Source organism: Lissotriton vulgaris, chromosome 9, assembly GCF_964263255.1.
Source record: "Lissotriton vulgaris chromosome 9, aLisVul1.2, whole genome shotgun sequence".
In the NCBI taxonomy this organism is placed as follows: domain Eukaryota; kingdom Metazoa; phylum Chordata; class Amphibia; order Caudata; family Salamandridae; genus Lissotriton; species Lissotriton vulgaris.
Window position 1 is genome coordinate 979,249,669 of NC_141697.1, and position 18,905 is coordinate 979,268,573.

The following is an 18,905-nucleotide window of genomic DNA, read 5'->3' on the forward strand; positions in this document are numbered from 1 at the left end:
GAGTTACCATCCAGTAAAGCTTGCTCGTCTTCCCTGTCATTAGTTAGAACATCGGTCCCCCCAAGTACGTTGCTTAATACTAATGGGGACGAGCTGGTGGGTGCTTGTTCAATAAACAGATCAGTGATATTAATTCCTAGTTTATGTTTAGATGAATGGTGAATCCTCTCGTTATTTTGGTTATGGGTTCCCCTATGGACTATAGGCGTCCTGAGGTTTATAGCATCTGTGTCACTTGATACTAAGCTTGGTAGTGGTCAGTCCACCATTTCTAGGCAATTAAATAGATTGCTGGTTGGTATGCCCCTCCATCCCTCCGTATAGGATTGATCTCTTCGTGGGTTCCATGACCGAGCCTCCCATTCCCTTCTTCTATTCCAGGCGTCTACTTGACTCCAGTTCCAGTCAGATCCTTGATTCCAATTATACAGGGGTCCTTGATCATAAACATATGTCGGAGGATAAAAGAAGGATAGACGATTTGCGTCAATTCCTTCTTTTTTTGCCAAAGTTGGCCATGAACAGATATAATCAACTGTACCTGGGTCATCAAGATTTATGATAACACAATCCCCCTGTGTTCTTTTCTTTACTTCACCGATCCAGGATACCCTACGCAACATAGAAATTCTGCTGCTGCGATAGGGCGGGAGCGGTCTATTTGTGCTAAACCATTGCTGTACTTTATTTTTTTAGGGACCAGGTGGATTCTTTCACATTTTCAGAGAGCTCTGGAACCCCGGTAAGGACCACTGTAAATGGGCTTGCTTCGGGTGGGAGATCAATGGTATGCCTAAACCTCCCTCCTTTTGTTATCTCCATCAAGTTGTGGTACTGGCGACTTGGGTAACATTGGCTTCTGTTTGTCTACCTGAATAGGGTCTTTTGGGAAGTCAGATATTATATGAGTGTTATCTTGAGCTACATTTGGTTTTTCTTGCACATTGGGCACCTTTGCTGATGTTTTAGTTTTTACTGGTGGCCCTGAGTGTTTCTGTGTAATGTTGGCTTTAGTACCCCCCACATTAGTGGCTCCTAGACCTTTCGGGTTATTTGGCAAGGTGTTCAGCTTGGCTAGTTGTTTTTCAATGTTCATTAAGCTTTGCTCCATTGGTAGCAGATGGATCTTAAGAAGCTCCCCAAAACTAGCTAACAGCTGTTTATTTGTTTCACATAGTTTACACCCCCCCCCCCACACCCGTAGCATCTAGGTTTCCGGGCGTTTGGGAGAGGTTAATTATAGATGTATTTATAGGATTTGGGTCTGTGTAGATGGAGTAATTTGGTGCCTTTGGTTCTTTCAAAGGGCCTTGGTAGATTGTTGTTTGGACTCTTTCTTTTTCTTATTATTCCTTTGTTTTGGGATGGCTCCCTCTCTCCTCCCCATTTCCTGTTTTTTTAGGGGTTCAACTGGAGTTGGACTCATGGTTAGGTCTGGGGTTTTCTCTAGGTCTTCCCTTATCTCTGAGTCTATTGACAGTTGGGATGCAGATAGGTCTACCATGTTAGGCATACTATGAATATCTGCTGGGATTTCCAATAGCAATGGTCCGATTGCTCCTGGCTGGGTTGGGGTTCTAGCTGATGCCAAGGGGCCGATTGAGGACCTTCTTGCTAGGGCTAGGTCTTGTGATACCCTTCTTTCCAACAGGATGATGCCCTGATCTATAGCTTCATTGGCCCTTGTAATAAATTGATCTATCGGGCCTGTGATCTGGGCAGCACCCTGTGCCGTTTTGCTCCTACTTTCTCTGGTGCTCATAATTAATGGCGGAAGTCAGCGTATATTTTTATTACAAGGCTGTATATAAAATAAGATAGAATAAGGTAATAACGGCGTATATATGTAGGGAAGGGAAAGCCCTCTCGTAACGAGGGGGACCCCTCTTGCCAGCAATAAAGTAGGAGAGATAGATTTGGCACGTGGTCAAACAGTATTATTACAAAGGGCGTAGTCTGAGTATTGAGGAGTTAATAAGGTGGCCCAGTCCAGTCTTACCCGGTCTTTAACTGGCTTTAACGGGCCCGCCCTTGGCCCGGGCTTCGCCCGGCGCCGCCCCGCGCGCTCCCGCGACGCGGGAAACGAGTCTCCAATTTGAACGCCTCCTGGCGCTGTGTCTGTAGACGCGACTTCCGGTCGCAGGAGGTGATGGGGATTGTAGTTTTTGCCCCCCTCACGCTCTCCCCCACTCAATTTGAACGCCTCCTGGCGCTGTGTCTGTAGACGCGACTTCCGGTCGCAGGGGGTGATGGGGATTGTAGTTTTTGCCCCCCTCACGCTCTCCCCCACTCGGCGGCCGCACCCCAGGTCTCACAAGTGCGGCGGCGGAGGGAGAGCGGGAACCGGAGCACGGAGCTGGTAGAATGGCTGGCTGGCAGAATGGCTACAACAGGCAGGTAGCACAACTTCCTAAGCGTCCCCGCTCTGCCGCAAACGAGTCTCCAATTTGAACGCCTCCTGGCGCTGTGTCCGTAGACGCGACTTCCGGTCGCATGGGGTGATGGGGATTGTAGTTTTTGCCCCCTCACGCTCTCCCCCACTCGGCGGCCGCACCCCAGGTCTCACAAGTGCGGCGGCGGAGGGAGAGCGGGAACCGGAATACGAAGCTGGTAGAATGGCTGGCTGGCAGAATGGCTACAACAGGCAGGTAGCACAACTTCCTACACTCACACACTGCCTTTGCAAGCTGCGTGTTTTGGTGCAGAACAAAGAGAAGAGTCGACATGGCACACATCCCTGTGTGCCATGCCTACAACCCACTGCCCTGGCATAGGTCAGTCACCCCTCTACCTGGGTGCACTATGCCAGTGGTGAGGGTACAGGGGCATGAGCCCTGTACCCCCACAGTGTCTAAGCCAATTCATAGACATTGTAAGTGCAGTAATGCCATTAAGAGTATATGGTGTTGGAGTTTGTCATTATGAACTCCACAACACCATAATGGCTTTACTGAAAACAGGGAAGTTTGGTACCAAACTTCTCAGCACATTAAACCCACACTGATGCCAGTGTGGGATTTAATGAAAAATGCACTCAGAGGGCATCTTGGAGATGCCCCCTGAAAAACGACCAGCCTGCGGTGGGTTCCCTGACTGGTACACACCAGCCTGCCACCACAACACATGTTTCTGGACCCCTGGGGTGGGAGCCTTCACTCCCTGAGCTCATAAAAAAAGCCTGTCCTGGGCGGAGGTGTTCACACCTCCCCCACTCCACGAACAGCCATCTGTAGCAGGCGACCATCAAAGGCTTTGCAGCCATTGTAATGTGACCCCAGCTTCTCCTGCTGTCAGGAGCAGGCCCCTGTCTCCCCTCCTTTTCGGCAGGAAGACAGGCGGGAAAAATTAGCCAGCCCAGAAGGTGTGCCCACCTCGGCCAACCCCACCCCTCAGGTAGGGGAGGCGAGTTGAAGCCCTGTGCCTTGTGATCACTTCCCCATGTGGGGTGAGCACACTACGGGTGTAGTCACCCTAAAGTCAGTAGCCTGTTGGGTACTGTCCTCGAGACCCTGTAATGGCTGCCCTTTTCTGGCTCTTTTGAGAGGGAGAATGATGGAAAGTGACTCCAGCCTATCACCCCCATAGTATAGGGATTAGGACTGTAGACAGGGCCCCTGTCTTACATATATTAGGACATTTTCGTATCACTTTCCTTAATGTAGGGCTTATGAATTTAAGTTAGGGGATAGATATATGAGTATTAGATATGATTTGCCCATTTGCTAACATATTAGGATGTTTTCTATGGAGTTATGCATACTGTGGGCTCCGTAGGTCTTAAACGAGACAGACTCCATTTTGCTTTCTGCCTGGTAGCTCGAGAAGGCTTTCTAGGTGAAGTGTAATGTTTTAGTTTCAAGCTGTTGTTCGCTTGGAGAGAACCGGTTCAGGCTGACCCTTATCGAAGGAATGTATTTTTCTCCACACCGAAGACACAACTTCAGGCCGGCCGGCTGGGAACGTGTCCTTGGTACGGGGAGGTACAAGAATTTGGTGGGCGGCAGGTTACTGGCCGTAGCTTTCCATGAGGGAACGGGCTTTGATATTAGCGAAGGTGTTAGTCAGTTTGTGAGTTAGTCCGTAGGCGGCATCTAGCCGTTAGCATCTCTGCCATTAATTATTTCATGGCGGACAGTCGCCATCTTTGAAGTCCGAGAAAGATTTAAGACCGAAACTTTCTGAGAAAGACTGAGCGAGAATTAGCGCGGAGCGCATTGATACAGAGAGAGAGAGAGACGGTAGCTAATAACCAGCAAGGTTCCGGTGCCCTGGAGGGAAGCAGACGAGGTTGAGCCTAGCGGTGCAGACGTGTACTTGTGACGGCTGGGGTGTGACTGCAAGGCGAGCCAGGACACAGAGACGAGAAGGGAACCTAGATGACTGCCGAGCCCAGACTTCATATTAACCAGGTGATGTCCGTCCATTTCTCATAGAGCGTGCACTCTAATCTTTACCTTTTCTTTGCAGAAGTTATGTTGCATAGTAATGTGATTTGTGTCTACTGTTAATAAATATCCTAATTCTTATAGAATTATCGTGTGCCTCGTGTTCCTGTTCAATCTTGGTAAATGTATCTCCTAGTTGAAAATTGTTTATGTGAACGGATGTGAAATCCCGATCGGGTAAATGGTGATCGAACAAAGAGGGAGTGAGTGGACCTTTGATGTCAAGAGCAGGAAGTACACTATATAATTTGGGAACCGTATCCAATGTTATTATTGTAGTTTTATCCCGAGTAGGTAACTGGAATATTATCCTGATGATTGTTCATAGGAATGTGGTCGTCGTTGATATACGGCGTTAGTGAGAACGCTGGGGGGGATTACCAGCGCGTATACCCACAGGATTGTGGCTTGGATAAGTGAGAGCGCCAGGAAGGAGACTGGCGTGTAGTTTCGCAGGATTGCGAACAGTTTGGAAAAGGGAGCATCGGGTTCTGCAGGCCCATGTGTAGACACACCGGATTGTGTGTCATATCTGCCCTAGGGTAGAACGGTCTGGGTCAGGGTGGCCGCGAGACCAACTGATGTGAATAAGATATTGTAGAAAATCCGTACATGTATATTGTCATTCCCCATCCTTAGGTGCGACCTGTATATATATCTGTATATCCATCCATGGTGAATACGATCTGAGGAGGGAAGGTGAGTACGTTTTGGCTGGGTTCTAGGGCCCCTGGGGGCTGATCCCATCTAAGTAGAAAATCCGGCCATAACAGACCCCTAAAACACCTCCTAAATACAGAATTTAGGGGACAGCCCAGAACCAAGAAGACAGATTCCCGCAACCTACAAAGAAGAAGGACGAAAGGAGACGCCCAGCAGAGGAGACTGCAGAGAACAACTGACTTGCCCCTAGCTCTACCAGCCCGTCTGCAGTTTTCAGAAATCCTGCACCAAAAGTCTCCTTGTCCTGCAGCCAGCGACCTCCAGAATCCCTGGGAGGACTGACTGCCTTCAACAAAACGTCTAGTATCAAGTAGGGGGGAGAAGGAAAAGTCTGTGACCCTTTCAATTTCCTTATTGTCAGTACCAAAAAATCTATGGGGGAGAAAGGATCACTAGTCCTGAGTAACCAGGGTTTTGAGTTATAATCGTTTTCTGTTCTGATAAAAAAAAACTCATTCACGTACCAAGGCTCGATTGGCGGTGTATCTTGATTCTCCGCCTTTGTGTTAGCGATGGGACAGCATCATCATTGGGTTTAGTTGTATGCTTCCTCCACCCGGAGGTAACCACTGGTTAGTGCAGTAGTGATTAGAGAAGAAAAGGGGGAAATGGGGTGTTTCTATAAGAAGGCTTATATGACTAGTTGAAGCAAAATTTAATTAATACTAGAAAAAAAGCCTGGTTAAAGGAATTGGCGTGCGTAGGAAGCGTCATTTGTTTTTTCTAATTTACTCATTATAGTTATTAGGTCCTGAATAAAGCCAACCGGACCCCTTATTGACATTTAATGGCTGAAACATGTCATACTTTTTATGGACAACAGTCAGTGCAGAAGCCCCTTAATACAGCTTCCTACGCACGCCAATTCCTTTAACCAGGCTTTTTTTCTAGTCGCTAACACAAAGGTGGAGATTCAAGATACACCGCCAATCGAGCCTTGGTACGTGAATGAGTTTTTTTTTTATCGGAACAGGAACAATTATAACACAAAACCCTGGTTACACAGGACTAGTGATCCTTTCTCCCCCCCATTGATTTTTTGGTGCCTTCAACAAAGACCAGATCTCCTGTGAACAGCACCTCTGTTCAAAAGAATCTCCAAAGCAAGACTCAGAGCCTGCTGAGGACAAAGAAACTAGATGCCTGGAACTACCTTTGCACCCCTCACCTCTGACAGAGTTCGAGTGGCCCACTGGTCTCAACGAGGTCCCCGAACATTCCAGAGTCTGCGTCCACAGTGGGTTGACCCCTCCAGAACTCACAGACATCACCTGCAGCCTCTGCACAGAGACCACCCCACCCCCCAACCAAGAGTGGCCCGAAAATTTGAAATCAGACTTCAAAAGACAACCCTGCATCCAGCCACCCTGTGAGCTGGAGAAAAGAACTCGAGGTGCACCTACGTCCCCGAGCCCTCCAACTTACCTGCCTAGCTGTTGGTTCCTTCAGGAGGTCTTCCTGAACAGAGCCTGCAGCTAAAAAAAAAAAAAACGAAAATCCCCGTTGAAAACAGGGCACCCGACGCCAAAACAGAACCCTGCACCCAGCCGGCCCTGCAGGTGCACTTTGTGTGCTAAATCTGATCCGCTTTTGCCTTGAACCTAACACCAGGAGCTTTGGTACCACAACCCAGTTGCCTGCTCGTAAGCAGCCACCGACCGGAGACGCCCTATACCTTATTGGATAACATTGGGCCTCAGCACTCTGCCGCCCTACTGCTGCTGAAGGTGTTACAAGAGCGCATCCTTGACCCTGGGGGAACCCTTGTTCTTGTATGGAAACATGAAAAATTACAATTGTGCAAAACTGATTTTAATCACCTTTTCTCTAGGAAATGTCCCAGTGTGATATCTAGGCATATCACACTGCGTAGTAAAAGTACCTTAAAGTACAGTAATTTCAATACCTTGACTTACCTGTATTTCAAACAAAGTGCATTTGAACATACATTCACTTGTAAACACTGCATAATATTTTGAAAAGCATGTATTTCACTTACCTGTGCAAGGCTTGGCTTGGTTCTAGAAATAAAATAACTTAACAATATTTTTATACAAACCAAATTTGTCTGAGTTAAGTCTTCGAGTCTGTGACATTATTTGCTGATTGAGTGTGTACAGCAAATGCTTAATACTACCCTCTGATACTGCTGCCCACACTACCACAAATAGAGAGTAAAGATGCTATGTACTTTCACCTCTGCCTACATTTGGGGTTCTACTGGACTCTGTGCACACTATACCTCATTTTAGTGTAGTATATACAGAGCCATATTTTTTTCCTAAACAACTCAGATTGAGATGTTTGCAGTTAAGATTGAGGTCAATGGATAGGATATTGCTTAAATCCTCAAGTCAAGCTGAACATCAGCAAACTTCCCCGATATACCCATATTTGCTGCTCTAAATTCTCATAAGGTCAAACCTAGCCCTCAGATCTGTAGAAAACAATCTTGGGAGTAACATTTTTGCATTAAGCACAAGGGTAGTCTTTGCACAACATAGCTTACTCTGGAATATCTTTTATTCATGGGATTTGGGTGTGCTGCCTCATCAGGTCCAATGTGAACATGAGGAAAAACAACTTTGACTAAACCAATCCTTTACAGACTAAAGCGATTGATCCTTGGTTCTTAACCAGTGAGACGAGAACCGCAGAGGGTTTGCACAGTCTACTCAGGGGAACCGCAACTGTTACAAAATAAATAAAAATTTATATATTTAAATTGATAAGGAGTAGTTTCTGTCCTGTAACTCCAGTTCTGTAGTAGGGGTATCTCTGTTATAGTCATAATCTAGTGAATAGTCCCGCCCATGTGCGTGGACCCCGGCAATCAAAAATAATCTCTTAAGTTGTCAAAAATAATGCAGAAACTGCAAAGACACTTAAGAAAGAATTTAAAGACAAATAATGCAGCCTATATCCACAGGCTACACTGTCCAGTACTTCAACTAGAAATTCCACCAAAAAACACCACACACAGCACAGCCTGCTAGTTTCTACCATAGAGAAACTTGCCTCCCCCAGTCAAAGACTCAGGAATGATCGAGAGGAAGGTAGGGACAGACAAGCCCCATAGGCTGCCATTATGTGGCTTAAATAGGATACTGTGCCTTTAAGAGAACTTTCCAGAACCTCTCCCAGTATCCCAGAATGCATAGCAGGTCCCTCTACTTTCAGTTCTTTTTGAAGGGGAAGCACGCCAGACCGGTCGCATTCTTTACATGATGAAAAATCTCCACCGGGGAGGAGGGCGGGCGCTTATGACTATAACAGAGATACCCCTACTACAGGACTGGAGTTACAGGACAGAAACTACTCCTTCTGTAGTAGGGGGATCTCTGTGTATAGTCATAATCTAGTGAATAGAATGGCAAGCCCATCCCCACACCAAAGCGGCGGTGGAGAATAAATACATAACGCCACTACTGTGCGAACAAATTCCGCAGCGAAGCCTGCCCAACCTGAGCATCTGCCCTGGCGTCAGTGTCCAGGCAGTAATGCTTAGCAAAGGTATGAACCGACTTCCAAGTGGCTGCCTTGCAGATTTCAGCAATCGGCATGTTACGGAGCAGAGCCGTCGTGGCAGCTTTGCCCCTGGTGGAATGAGCCTTAGGCTTACCTCCTAAGGTCTTATTAGCCTTTTGGTAACACAATTGTATGCAGGACACAATCCACCTAGAGATGGACTGCTTCGAGGTCGCAAGACCCGTCCTGACCGACCCATAATTGATGAACAGCTGGTCAGACCTACGAATATCCTTGGTTTTATCCAGATAAAATTTCAACACCCTCCTAACATCCAGGGAATGGAGAGACCTCTCCGCTGGGGATGAAGGGTTCTGAAAAAACGTAGGCAAATTTATAGTCTGGTTGACATGAAAATCAGAAATAACCTTGGGAAGAAATTTAGGGTGAGTACGCATAACAACCTTAGCAGCATGAAATACAGTATAAGGTTCATTACAACACAACGCCTGAATTTCACTCACCCTGCGGGCCGATGTAATGGCCACGAGGAACGCCGCCTTACAGGACAGGTGCTGCAACGAAGCCTTATGAATAGGTTCAAAAGGCTCCTTCATCAATCTGGACAGCACCACATTCAATTCCCATGAAGGCGAGGGAAGCCTGACAGGAGGGAATACTTTCTTCAAACCTTCCAGAAAATCTTTGATCACAGGGATCTGGAATAAGGAAGTCTGTGAAGGGCATTTCCTGTAGGCAGTCAATGCAGCAAGATGTACCTTAATGGAATGGACATTAAGGCCAGACTGCGCCAAATGTAAAAGGTAAGGAAGGATGACATCTTCCTTGCAGGTCGTAGGATCATGGTTCTTAGACTGGCACCAGATACAAAACCTCTTCCACTTGTAAGCATATGAAGTCCGAGTGGAAGGTCTCTTAGACTCCTTCAGTATGTCCATGCAATCATCGGGCAGATTCAGATGGCCATATTGCACTATCTCAGGAGCCATGCCGCCAAACTCAAAGACGAGAGGTTGGGGTGTAACATCCGTCCCCCGAACTTCGTGAGAAGGTCCGGCCTGCACGGCAACCGAATGTGAGGAAGGAGAGACCGGTGAAGTAGGTCCGTGAACCACCACTGCCTGGGCCACTCCGGGGCGATGAGTATCATCCGAGCTCTGGACCGGGCAAGCTTGATGAGCACCGCCGGAATCAGGGGAATGGGAGGAAAGGCGTACAGAAAGCTGTTCGTCCAGTTGATCCATAACGCATTCCCCAGCGTCCCTTGTTGGAAGTACCTGGAGGCGAAGTCTCTGCACTTGCTGTTTTCGGCGGTGGCGAACAAATCTACGTCTGGAGTTCCCCACCTTGCGAAGACTTCTCCTAGTACTTCGTCGTTTATGACCCATTCGTGGTTTTCCTGAAGCAGTCTGCTCAGTGCGTCTGCCTGAACATTCTGCACACCTGGTAGATGGGTGGCCGTTATCGTCAGTCCTCTGGCTAGGAGCCAATGCCAGATCGTCTGCGCCTCCTGTGACAGAGTGCGCGATCTCTAGCCCCCCTGCTTGTTGAGGTAATACATCGTGGTGGTATTGTCCGTCTGTACAAGCAGAGAGTTGGTCTGGAAGGACGGAAGAAAGGCCTTCAGCGCCAAGTGAACAGCCCTGAGTTCCAGGAAATTGATGTGATACGTGGCCTCCATCGGTGACCACGTGCCTTGAATCTGTAGAGTCCCGGAGTGCGCTCCCCATCCCAGAAGAGACGCATCCGTCACGACAGCCTGCGTGGGAATGTCCTTGTGAAAGGGAACCCCTCTGAGGAGATTCTCCGCCGAACACCACCACTTCAGAGACTGAAGAGCATGCAGCGACAGGCGAATCTTGTCGTCCCAAGATCCTTTCCTCTGATCCCACTGGTCCTCCAAGCACTCCTGCAGCGGTTTCATGTGCAGCCGTGCGTGTGGCGCCAGGAAGATACAAGAGGCCATCGATCCCAGTAGAGAAGACACCGTCCTCACTGTTGAAGATGGAGTCGTCATAAGAGCCTGAGCCTTCCGAAGGAGTGATAATCGTCGCTCTTCCGAAGGAGACACGCTTGCTGACAGCGTATTGATGGAGGCTCCCAAGTACTGTATGCATTGGACCGGAGTCGGGACAGACTTGGCCATGTTGATGTGCAGCCCCAGCTTGTTCAAGAGAACGCACGTCTTCTGGAAGTGTGCTCGCGCTTCCGAGAAGGAGGATGCCTTGATCAACCAATCGTCCAAGTACGGGTAGACGAACACCTTGTTCTTCCTCAGGTGCGCTGCTACCACCGCCATGCACTTCGAGAACGTTCTCGGCGCAGACTTCAGTCCGAATGGGAGTACTGTGTATTGATAGTGATTGGTGCCGACTTGGAACCGCAGGAACTTCCTGTGTTTGTGTGCAATGGGCACATGGAAGTAAGCATCCTGTAGGTCTATAGCGCATAGCTAGTCTCCCTGTTGCATCTAAGGGTAAATCTGATGCAACAACAGCATGCGAAACTTTTCTCTGCGAATCCATTTGTTTGCCTGTCGCAAATCCAGAATGGGCCTGAACTCGTTCTTGTCCTTCTTGCGAACCAGAAAGAACCGGGAGTACAGACCTCTTACTCTCTGAGACAGAGGTACGTCTTCCATCGCCCTTTTCCTCAACAGGATATCCGCTTCCGCCTGAAGCTCGCGCAGCTGAAACTGCGAGCTGACTGGGGGAATAGCTCGAGGAGGGCCGGTGAACCGAAGACTGTATCCATTGCAAACAATATTCAGCACCCACTTGTCCTGAGTAATTTTTCTCCACTCTGCCAGAAAAAATTGAATGCTTCCCCCTACCGGAGTGGGTAACAGATCCGGGGGAAGTAGGTTCCTAGGGCCTAGACCCAGCCTGGCCCTTGGGCGCCAGGGCCGACTGCTGGCCTACTCTGCCCTTCTGGCGCTTCTGGAACGGCTTACGGAACTGGTGTTGCTGTTGCGATTGCCCCGAAGCCTGTCCCCGTCCTCGGCCTTGCCCGCCGAACCGCCGTTGGAAAGGGCGGTACTGCTTCTTGGTCTCTTTAGGCTTCTCCAGGCCCACAGCCGTCAGCGTCTCGGCCTCCGCCTTCATGCGGGCCATCTCATCGTCCGCATGCTTCCCGAAGAGGGTCTCACCGGAGAACGGTAGATTGGCTACCCTCTGCTGAACGTCCGGCTTCAGGGACATAAGCCGGAGCCATGCGTGGCGCCGTTGGTTGACTCCGTGGCAAAATCCGTGAGCAGCCAACAGGGAAGAGTCCGCTGCCGCGCTGATAATCTGGTTGGCCACCAGCATTCCCTCACTCAGTACTTCCACGAAGTCTTCCCGCTTCTCCCGAGGTAAATGCTCCGCAAAGCGCTCGAGGGAGTCCCAGAGGGTGCGGTCGTATCGGCCCAACAGCGCCGTGGCACTCGCAGCTTTCATGGAGGTAGCGGAAGTGCCACTTTCCTCCCCGCCGAATCCATCCACCTTGACTCCTTATCGGGGGGAACCGTGGAGGACGGAGAGGTGGCATGCTGCTTGCGGGCCGCCGTCACAATGACAGAGTCAGGAGGAGGTTCCGTTCTCAAAAAGGCCGGATCCGAATCGGGGGCCCAGTACTTCTTCAGTAATCTTGATGGAGCCGCCTTCGTCACCGCAGGGGTGAGAAACAGGGCCATAGCCGGTTCTTCCAGGTCCGGCACCAGAGGCAGGAGAGGACGAGACAGGTGTTTTTGATGTAAAGTCTCAAAAATGACTGACGTTTTCGGAGTAGGCACGGTCAGGGATATGCCCAACTTCGCCGCCCCCGTAAAAGGACGTCATGGAACGCCACCAGGTCATCTATCGGGGACACTCTCGTGTCCGGTGACCCCGATAGGGTGGGAGACTAGTCCCTGGTCCCAGAGGACCTCGTTTGTGAGCGAGACTCGCGCCTCCTACGGCGGTGTCTCAACCTCGTGGATGATCTGCGTCGCGATCTCTCCTTCCTCCCAGAGCGAGAGCGAGACCTGCCTGCACGTGGCCGCTCCTTCGGTTTTCGTGGAGGGGTCTTCCTCGGTTCCTCACGGGGTTTCGGTTTTGGGGTCCCCTTAGGAGGAACAGGCAGGGACGGCAGGGAAGTGGACCTCGGAGGAGGAACCGTCGGCTGCGGGGTGGGCCCATGCGGAGGGACCGGAGGCGGAGGAGGGTCTCCTGAAGGCAGTGGCGGTTTGGGTGGAGGGTCCTCCTTAGGAACAGGAGGAGGAGTCGGAGTCCTGGGCCGAGATGGTGTGTACACCTCTGAGTACACCGAGCCCGGTGACCCTTTAGGCGAAGGGTGCGGAGAGCCAGCCCCATCAGCAGGTGACCGCTTCCTCTTGCGTCCTCCACTTGAAGCAGCGTGACTTCTGGGACTAGAATCCCTCTTGCGCCGTTTTGGAGAGGCTGACCGACTCCTAGACGCTGACCGTTGTCTGCCGGACACAGAGCGACGCTTCTCCGGCGTCGAACGACGCTTCCTCGACTCCGGCGTCGATCGCCGTCTCCTCGGCGTCGACCCTCTTTTCCTCGGCGTCGACCGTCGACTCCTCGACGTCGACCTCTTCTTCCGCGACGTCGTACGCCGCCTTCTCGACGTCGAGCGTTCCGTCTTAGACGAACGTCGCCGTCGTCTTGATGCTCTCGACGTCGAGGAGCCCCTCGACGTCGACCGGTGCCTCGACGTCGATCGACGGTGTCGCCTCGACGGCGATCGACGGTGTCGCCTCGACGGCGAGCGTCGATGCCGCTTCGACGGCGAGCGCCGATGCTTGTCACTTCGCCTTCGGCGTCGGTAGGAAGACCTCGACGAAGACGATGACTTCGACGGCGACTTCTCCTTCGACGTCGAGCCGTCACGCCGTCTCGACCTGGAGCCCCGGGGAGAAGGGGAGCACACCGCCGTCATCCCTCTCGACGTCGTCGTCGATGCAATCGACGTCGACGGAGACCGGGACCGTTTGCTGGACTTCCTGCCCCTGGGGAGCCCCCCAGGGGCCTCAGCAGAGGCAGAGGGAACCTTCCCAGCCTGCCCAGACCCACCTGCAGCCTGCAGACGCCTCTCCTCCAGGCCAGACAGCCTGATCTTCAATCTGTCCCTCAGAGTCCGAGCAGAAAGCTGCTGGCAGATAACACAATCCTCAGGGACATGATTTTCTGGGAGGCACACGATGCAGACATCATGGGGGTCACTCTTGGCCTTCTTCCTCTCACATGCTGGGCACTTATCAAAAAGGCCAGGCATTCTAGAGCCCCAAAACGCCTAAAACAGCACAAAAAAGGAGAAGAGAACACCAAGAAGTAAACTGCAACACTTTTAGAATTCAAAAGTGCCAAAAAATTCCAATAAACCCTTGAAAAAGGAAGAGCTCAATGCCAGGGTCCTGTAAGCAGGAGCCGGAAAAAAGAACTGAAAGTAGAGGGAACTGCTATGCATTCTGGGATACTGGGAGAAGTTCTGGAAAGTTCTCTTAAAGGCACAGTATCCTATTTAAGCCATATAATGGCAGCCTATGGGGCTTGTCTGTCCCTACCTTCCTCTCTATCATTCCTGAGTCTTTGACTGGGGGAGGCAAGTTTCTCTATGGTAGAAACTAGCAGGCTGTGCGTGGTGTTTTATGGTGGAATTTCTAGTTGAAGTACTGGACAGTGTAGCCTGTGGATATAGGCTGCATTATTTGTCTTTAAATTCTCTCTTAAGTGTCTTTGCAGTTTCTGCATTATTTTTGACAACTTAAGAGATTATTTTTGATTGCCGGGGTCCACGCACATGGGCGGGACTATTCACTAGATTATGACTATACACAGAGATCCCCTACTACAGAAAGTATATACAAATGGAGAAGCAACATTTAAAATGTAAAAAGTTTTTCTATATTGGATTGTCAATGAAACATATATCAATATTTGAACATTTGTTTGGTGTAAAGTTATTTTGATATTGTTGTGTGTTGGTTTAAAGTTTAAATCAAAAGAATTGCTTGAGTCGGGGGTCCTCTGCTTTCAATAATGACTTGGTCCCAGGATTCCAATAATAATTAGGTGGGGAACCATGGACGTCAAAAGGTTAAGAATCACTGCTTTAGATCAACAGTAACTGTCCATTGTGACTTTTTTGTATACGTGTGTCAGAAGGAGCCATGTGCACCATTCTCGTTGCTAAGCACCACCGATCCTTCTACTAATTCCCTTCTACTAATTCCCTTTGTTTCTACTCAAACCTGTTCTTTGTCCTCCTTTGGTCTTTCTGTTTGAGTGAGAGGCCCTTGGACCTTGTTTGGCCTTTGTCGGAAGCTCATCCTCCGCCGCACTCTTTTTTCCCCAAGCTTCTTTCTTTACCTCCATTTTTTATTTGTGTTTAATTGTCCTTTTAATATTGTTTATCCCAAACCAAACTCCAACAGATAATGTTACCCAACTACTAACCCATAGCAAACTCACCTTTTCATTCTATTCTACAGTCCTATCATTTACTTCATGGTCTCCAGCAAGCTCAGATTGTGGAAATGTCAGATTGTGGCAGAAAGAGACAGACTACCAAAAGGTTTGCTCCTTCAGCCCTACATTAACCAATCCATTTTTACATTACTCTTTCAATCACTGTTGTAGGAATTGAAAGTACTTTTACCTCCACACTCAGACTTTGACTTGACAGGCAAATTGTTTACCAGAATCGACTTTAGGTCGACTGATGTTAAATTAAAAATGTATTAGGACAACATAAATGCTTTTTTATCAAGTATCTGGATTTCCTCCTAGTGTTCATTTGTTCAACTAACCCACTTACCTTCGGAAGGAAGTTAATGTACAAAAAATCAAAATCTTATGCAAGTAATTGGAGAAGAGTGAGGCTGCTGATGCACGACAATTATTATTATGCGCATAAAGTTGTTCCATGACTGTTGTAGGAATTACTCAGCAGATTTCGTTTATCCAGGCACCCAATACAATCAATCGTTTAATGTTGTTCTGTACTCCATTCCAAATTAACCTAAATAAAGGACCATGCCCTTGATTGATCTTAATCACAGATATAGGGAGCTGGAATTGCAAAGGACATACTAAACCTTTAAACCTTTATTGCCCTCCTCAACCTCAAAATCCCTCACGAAACACTTCACAAGATCAGACACAAACAGTATTAGCAACCCTGTCCCCTCAATCATTTCCTGTCCACAGCCCATAAAGCTTTTGAGAATACGTTTTAAGTCCACTCTCACACTTGTCCTGAGCTACCTTTTCCTGAAACACCACAGCAGTCTCAAGCCCCGGCATAATGTCCAGAAGAAGGCGGCACGCAGCAGTATTCAGAGGTGGCTCTCTGCTGGTCATCACATAGGCATTCACTAGCTGCGAACAGAGGAAGAATCAATATATTAACGGATGGGCAGGTTACAACCATTCATAACAAGTGCACTCTACCACAGTCAGAGACATGAGAAAAGTTACTGTCTTGTAAGACAATGTTTTTTTCCATCTCCTATATGGACTGCAATGTATGCATTAAAAAAAACTTGCACAACACAAACTCCCTCAAAAACGACCTAAAAATTAACTATTTTGCCACTCCAGTTGATGAGAGGCACCAACATACTGACTTTTCAAGTGGGTGATTAAGGAGTAAAATGTTTACAGAGCGGCACACAGGGAATAAGTAATTATCTAGACCTGAAAATGACAGAGGTTTTGAAGCTGGCTCTGCATGAACAGGAACTTGAAATTAAAGCAAAGGTAATGCAAGTTTATCAATAAATGGTAAACACTCAAGCAATGTCTTTAGTGAAGTTTATTAAGTCAGTGGGGGGCTCTGATGTTTTGTGAACAAATGTTATGAAACAGCTAATTTATCTGCAAGGGGTTCTTGATTGTGAGTCCAAAAAGAAGCAGTACCTACAGCATTGTTCAGATGAAGACTCCTGTCTGATCAAGAGGCATCTCCTATCAATATCCTCAAACAGACACGTTGGGTAACTTGACATTTTGTTTGAACCCCAAAAATATAAACACACCTATACCATCGATATTCCTGCACAGTCACTTAAAATGATAAAGCACAGGGTACACCAACACGTAACCTCTTGGTGCTGAAGAATGCCACTAAGGTATCAGGGTAAGCCAAACAGGCATACTGCAAATCTTTGCTTTTAACAGGTGCAAACTTTCAGACCTTTTTTTTTTTTTAACAGATTTTATTGGTCTGAACTCACATATAATGCATAGCTCCGGCCACCGGAGTCTGCTGAAAACATTAGTGAAGCAACAATAGCATCTGCAGACTTTTACAAGGAACACTAACACCCCCCCATCCCTCCCCCCCAGTTGCGCTGCTGCTAATACCTAAATACAAAAAACATCTGTGCAAAAGACATGCCAAGTCAATCTAGACACTTAACGGAATTGCCAAAGATCCAGCTGTCAAAGTGACGGGAGGGAGGCTCTCTCAGGTGGAGGGTCCAAGTCCAGCCCACAGTAATCAGCCCACCTCTTCCAGATTTTAAAGTGTTTACCGGGGCACCCCCTGGCCATGAATATATGTTGCTCTAGGCCCATGCAGGCTTGGGGCGCCTTCCAAGCTTTGGCAATGTCTCGTTTGGCCAAGGTGAGGCCCAGGAGTAACAAATGATGCTTGTACCTGTTGCCCCAATCCCTTCCATAACATGCAACAATGCCAATTTGGGATCACGAGGAAGTTCCCAGGCCAACACCTCTGATAAGCATCGAAAGACCCCATCCCAGAATCTATGTAGCGCTGAGCACCCCCATGTAGTGTGCAGGAGTGTACCAACCTCTGAGCCGCACCGAAGACAGTCTGGGGAACCCACCATGCCCGCCCGCCACAAGCGCTGCAGTACAGAGATCTGGGCCTAAATCCATCGTTTTCATGCACTCCACACCACCCCAGTTCAGACATGGCCATATGCAAATCAGTCTGACCCTGTGCCTCATGGGAAAAGTCCAGCCTGAACTGCCAAGCCATGCCTTCCCTGGACCGGAAACAAGCTTCCGATCTCTTAAACATAACCATACCATTGCATCAAACAATATAGCATTCATCATATTGCATATGGGGTTTTTTGTCCGATGGGAGTTCACTCCCATCGGACTGCCGTATTAGCCACAGTGCTCCAGCCAATACAAATTGAGCCATCGCGCTCCACTCCTGGCGATTCCATACAACCATGATGGAAGCCCTGGAATTGTTTTGAAAGAATGCCAATAGCCCGCGGTTTCTCATCAGTAACCCAGAACGAGGCAACCAGCGAGTAAACCGAGATTAATGCGATAATAGGCATTGTGTTAATAATTGTTGAACAAAACAATAATGCTGATAATTCTTGTCCTGATGATGATGTCATAATTTAAAAAGGCATCGAAATGTCGTCGACAAAAAACCCCATATGCAATATGATGAATGCTATATTGTTTGATGCAATGGTATGGTTATGTTTAAGAGATTGAGTCTGTAGCACTGAACAATAGTATACAGACAGATTTTCGCTTTGCCTTTTTAGCCATTTCTTTGTTGTTTTGTCTTAAATGTTGTGGGTCACGGCTGTGCCCACTTGTTATCTTGGTCTTAAAACTCCCTCTATGAACTTGATCATTTAAAATAAAATTTGTGTCCGGCTGGACAAAGAAACATACTACTTATTAGGTGTATGATTATTATTTTTTGCTATCCTGTCCACATATAGGGACCATTGTCTTTTGTAAATTGATACTGCCCAAGGTCCCTATGATATACCTTTTGGGTTCCCTTGTTCTTTGAAAATATATTATTCACTGTAAGGCAGGAGCAACACCCATTCAACTGTTATTAACAAAACATCAATCATTATAGCAAGAAGGCAGGGAGAAGAGGAATTGCAAAAAGGGTAGAAAGGCTAACATACCGCATTCATGAAGTCGTCATTCTTAAATAGTATTCGTAATAGGTGCCCCAGCATACACTCGGGATCAGCTCGACCTGGAGTGGGAAAAGGGAGGAGGGAGGGAAAGGGTAACATGAGTGCAAAGTATAGGGCATAAAGATGGGAACAGAGTGACGAGAAGTATGAGTGACAGAGGAACGGGAGCGTGGGAAAATGCCCAAGAGTTTTGAGAGCCAAATATGAACAGTGGAGTGGAGGGTAAAAAAAAGGAGAGGGGTAGGTTATAAAAGTAGAAGGACACAAAGTTGACGTGACAAAAATGAGAAATAGGAACAGGGTGGGAATGAAAGAACAGGGGGGGGGGT

General features: G+C 48.2%; 1 protein-coding gene across 5 annotated transcripts in view; it reads right to left on the bottom strand.

Annotated features, from left to right (window-relative positions):
• DCAF1 (DDB1 and CUL4 associated factor 1) overlaps positions 1–18,905 on the bottom strand; it is a 1,123,544-nt gene that overhangs the window by 1,066,227 nt on the left and 38,412 nt on the right. For all 5 annotated transcript variants that reach the window (XM_086938831.1, XM_086938834.1, XM_086938833.1 and 2 more), the window contains exons 4-5: positions 18,562–18,635; positions 15,905–16,018 (exon numbers count right to left, since the gene is read on the bottom strand). In XM_086938831.1, the coding sequence (XP_086794957.1) occupies positions 15,905–16,018; positions 18,562–18,635 (188 nt within the window). The remainder of the gene's footprint in view (positions 1–15,904; positions 16,019–18,561; positions 18,636–18,905) is intronic.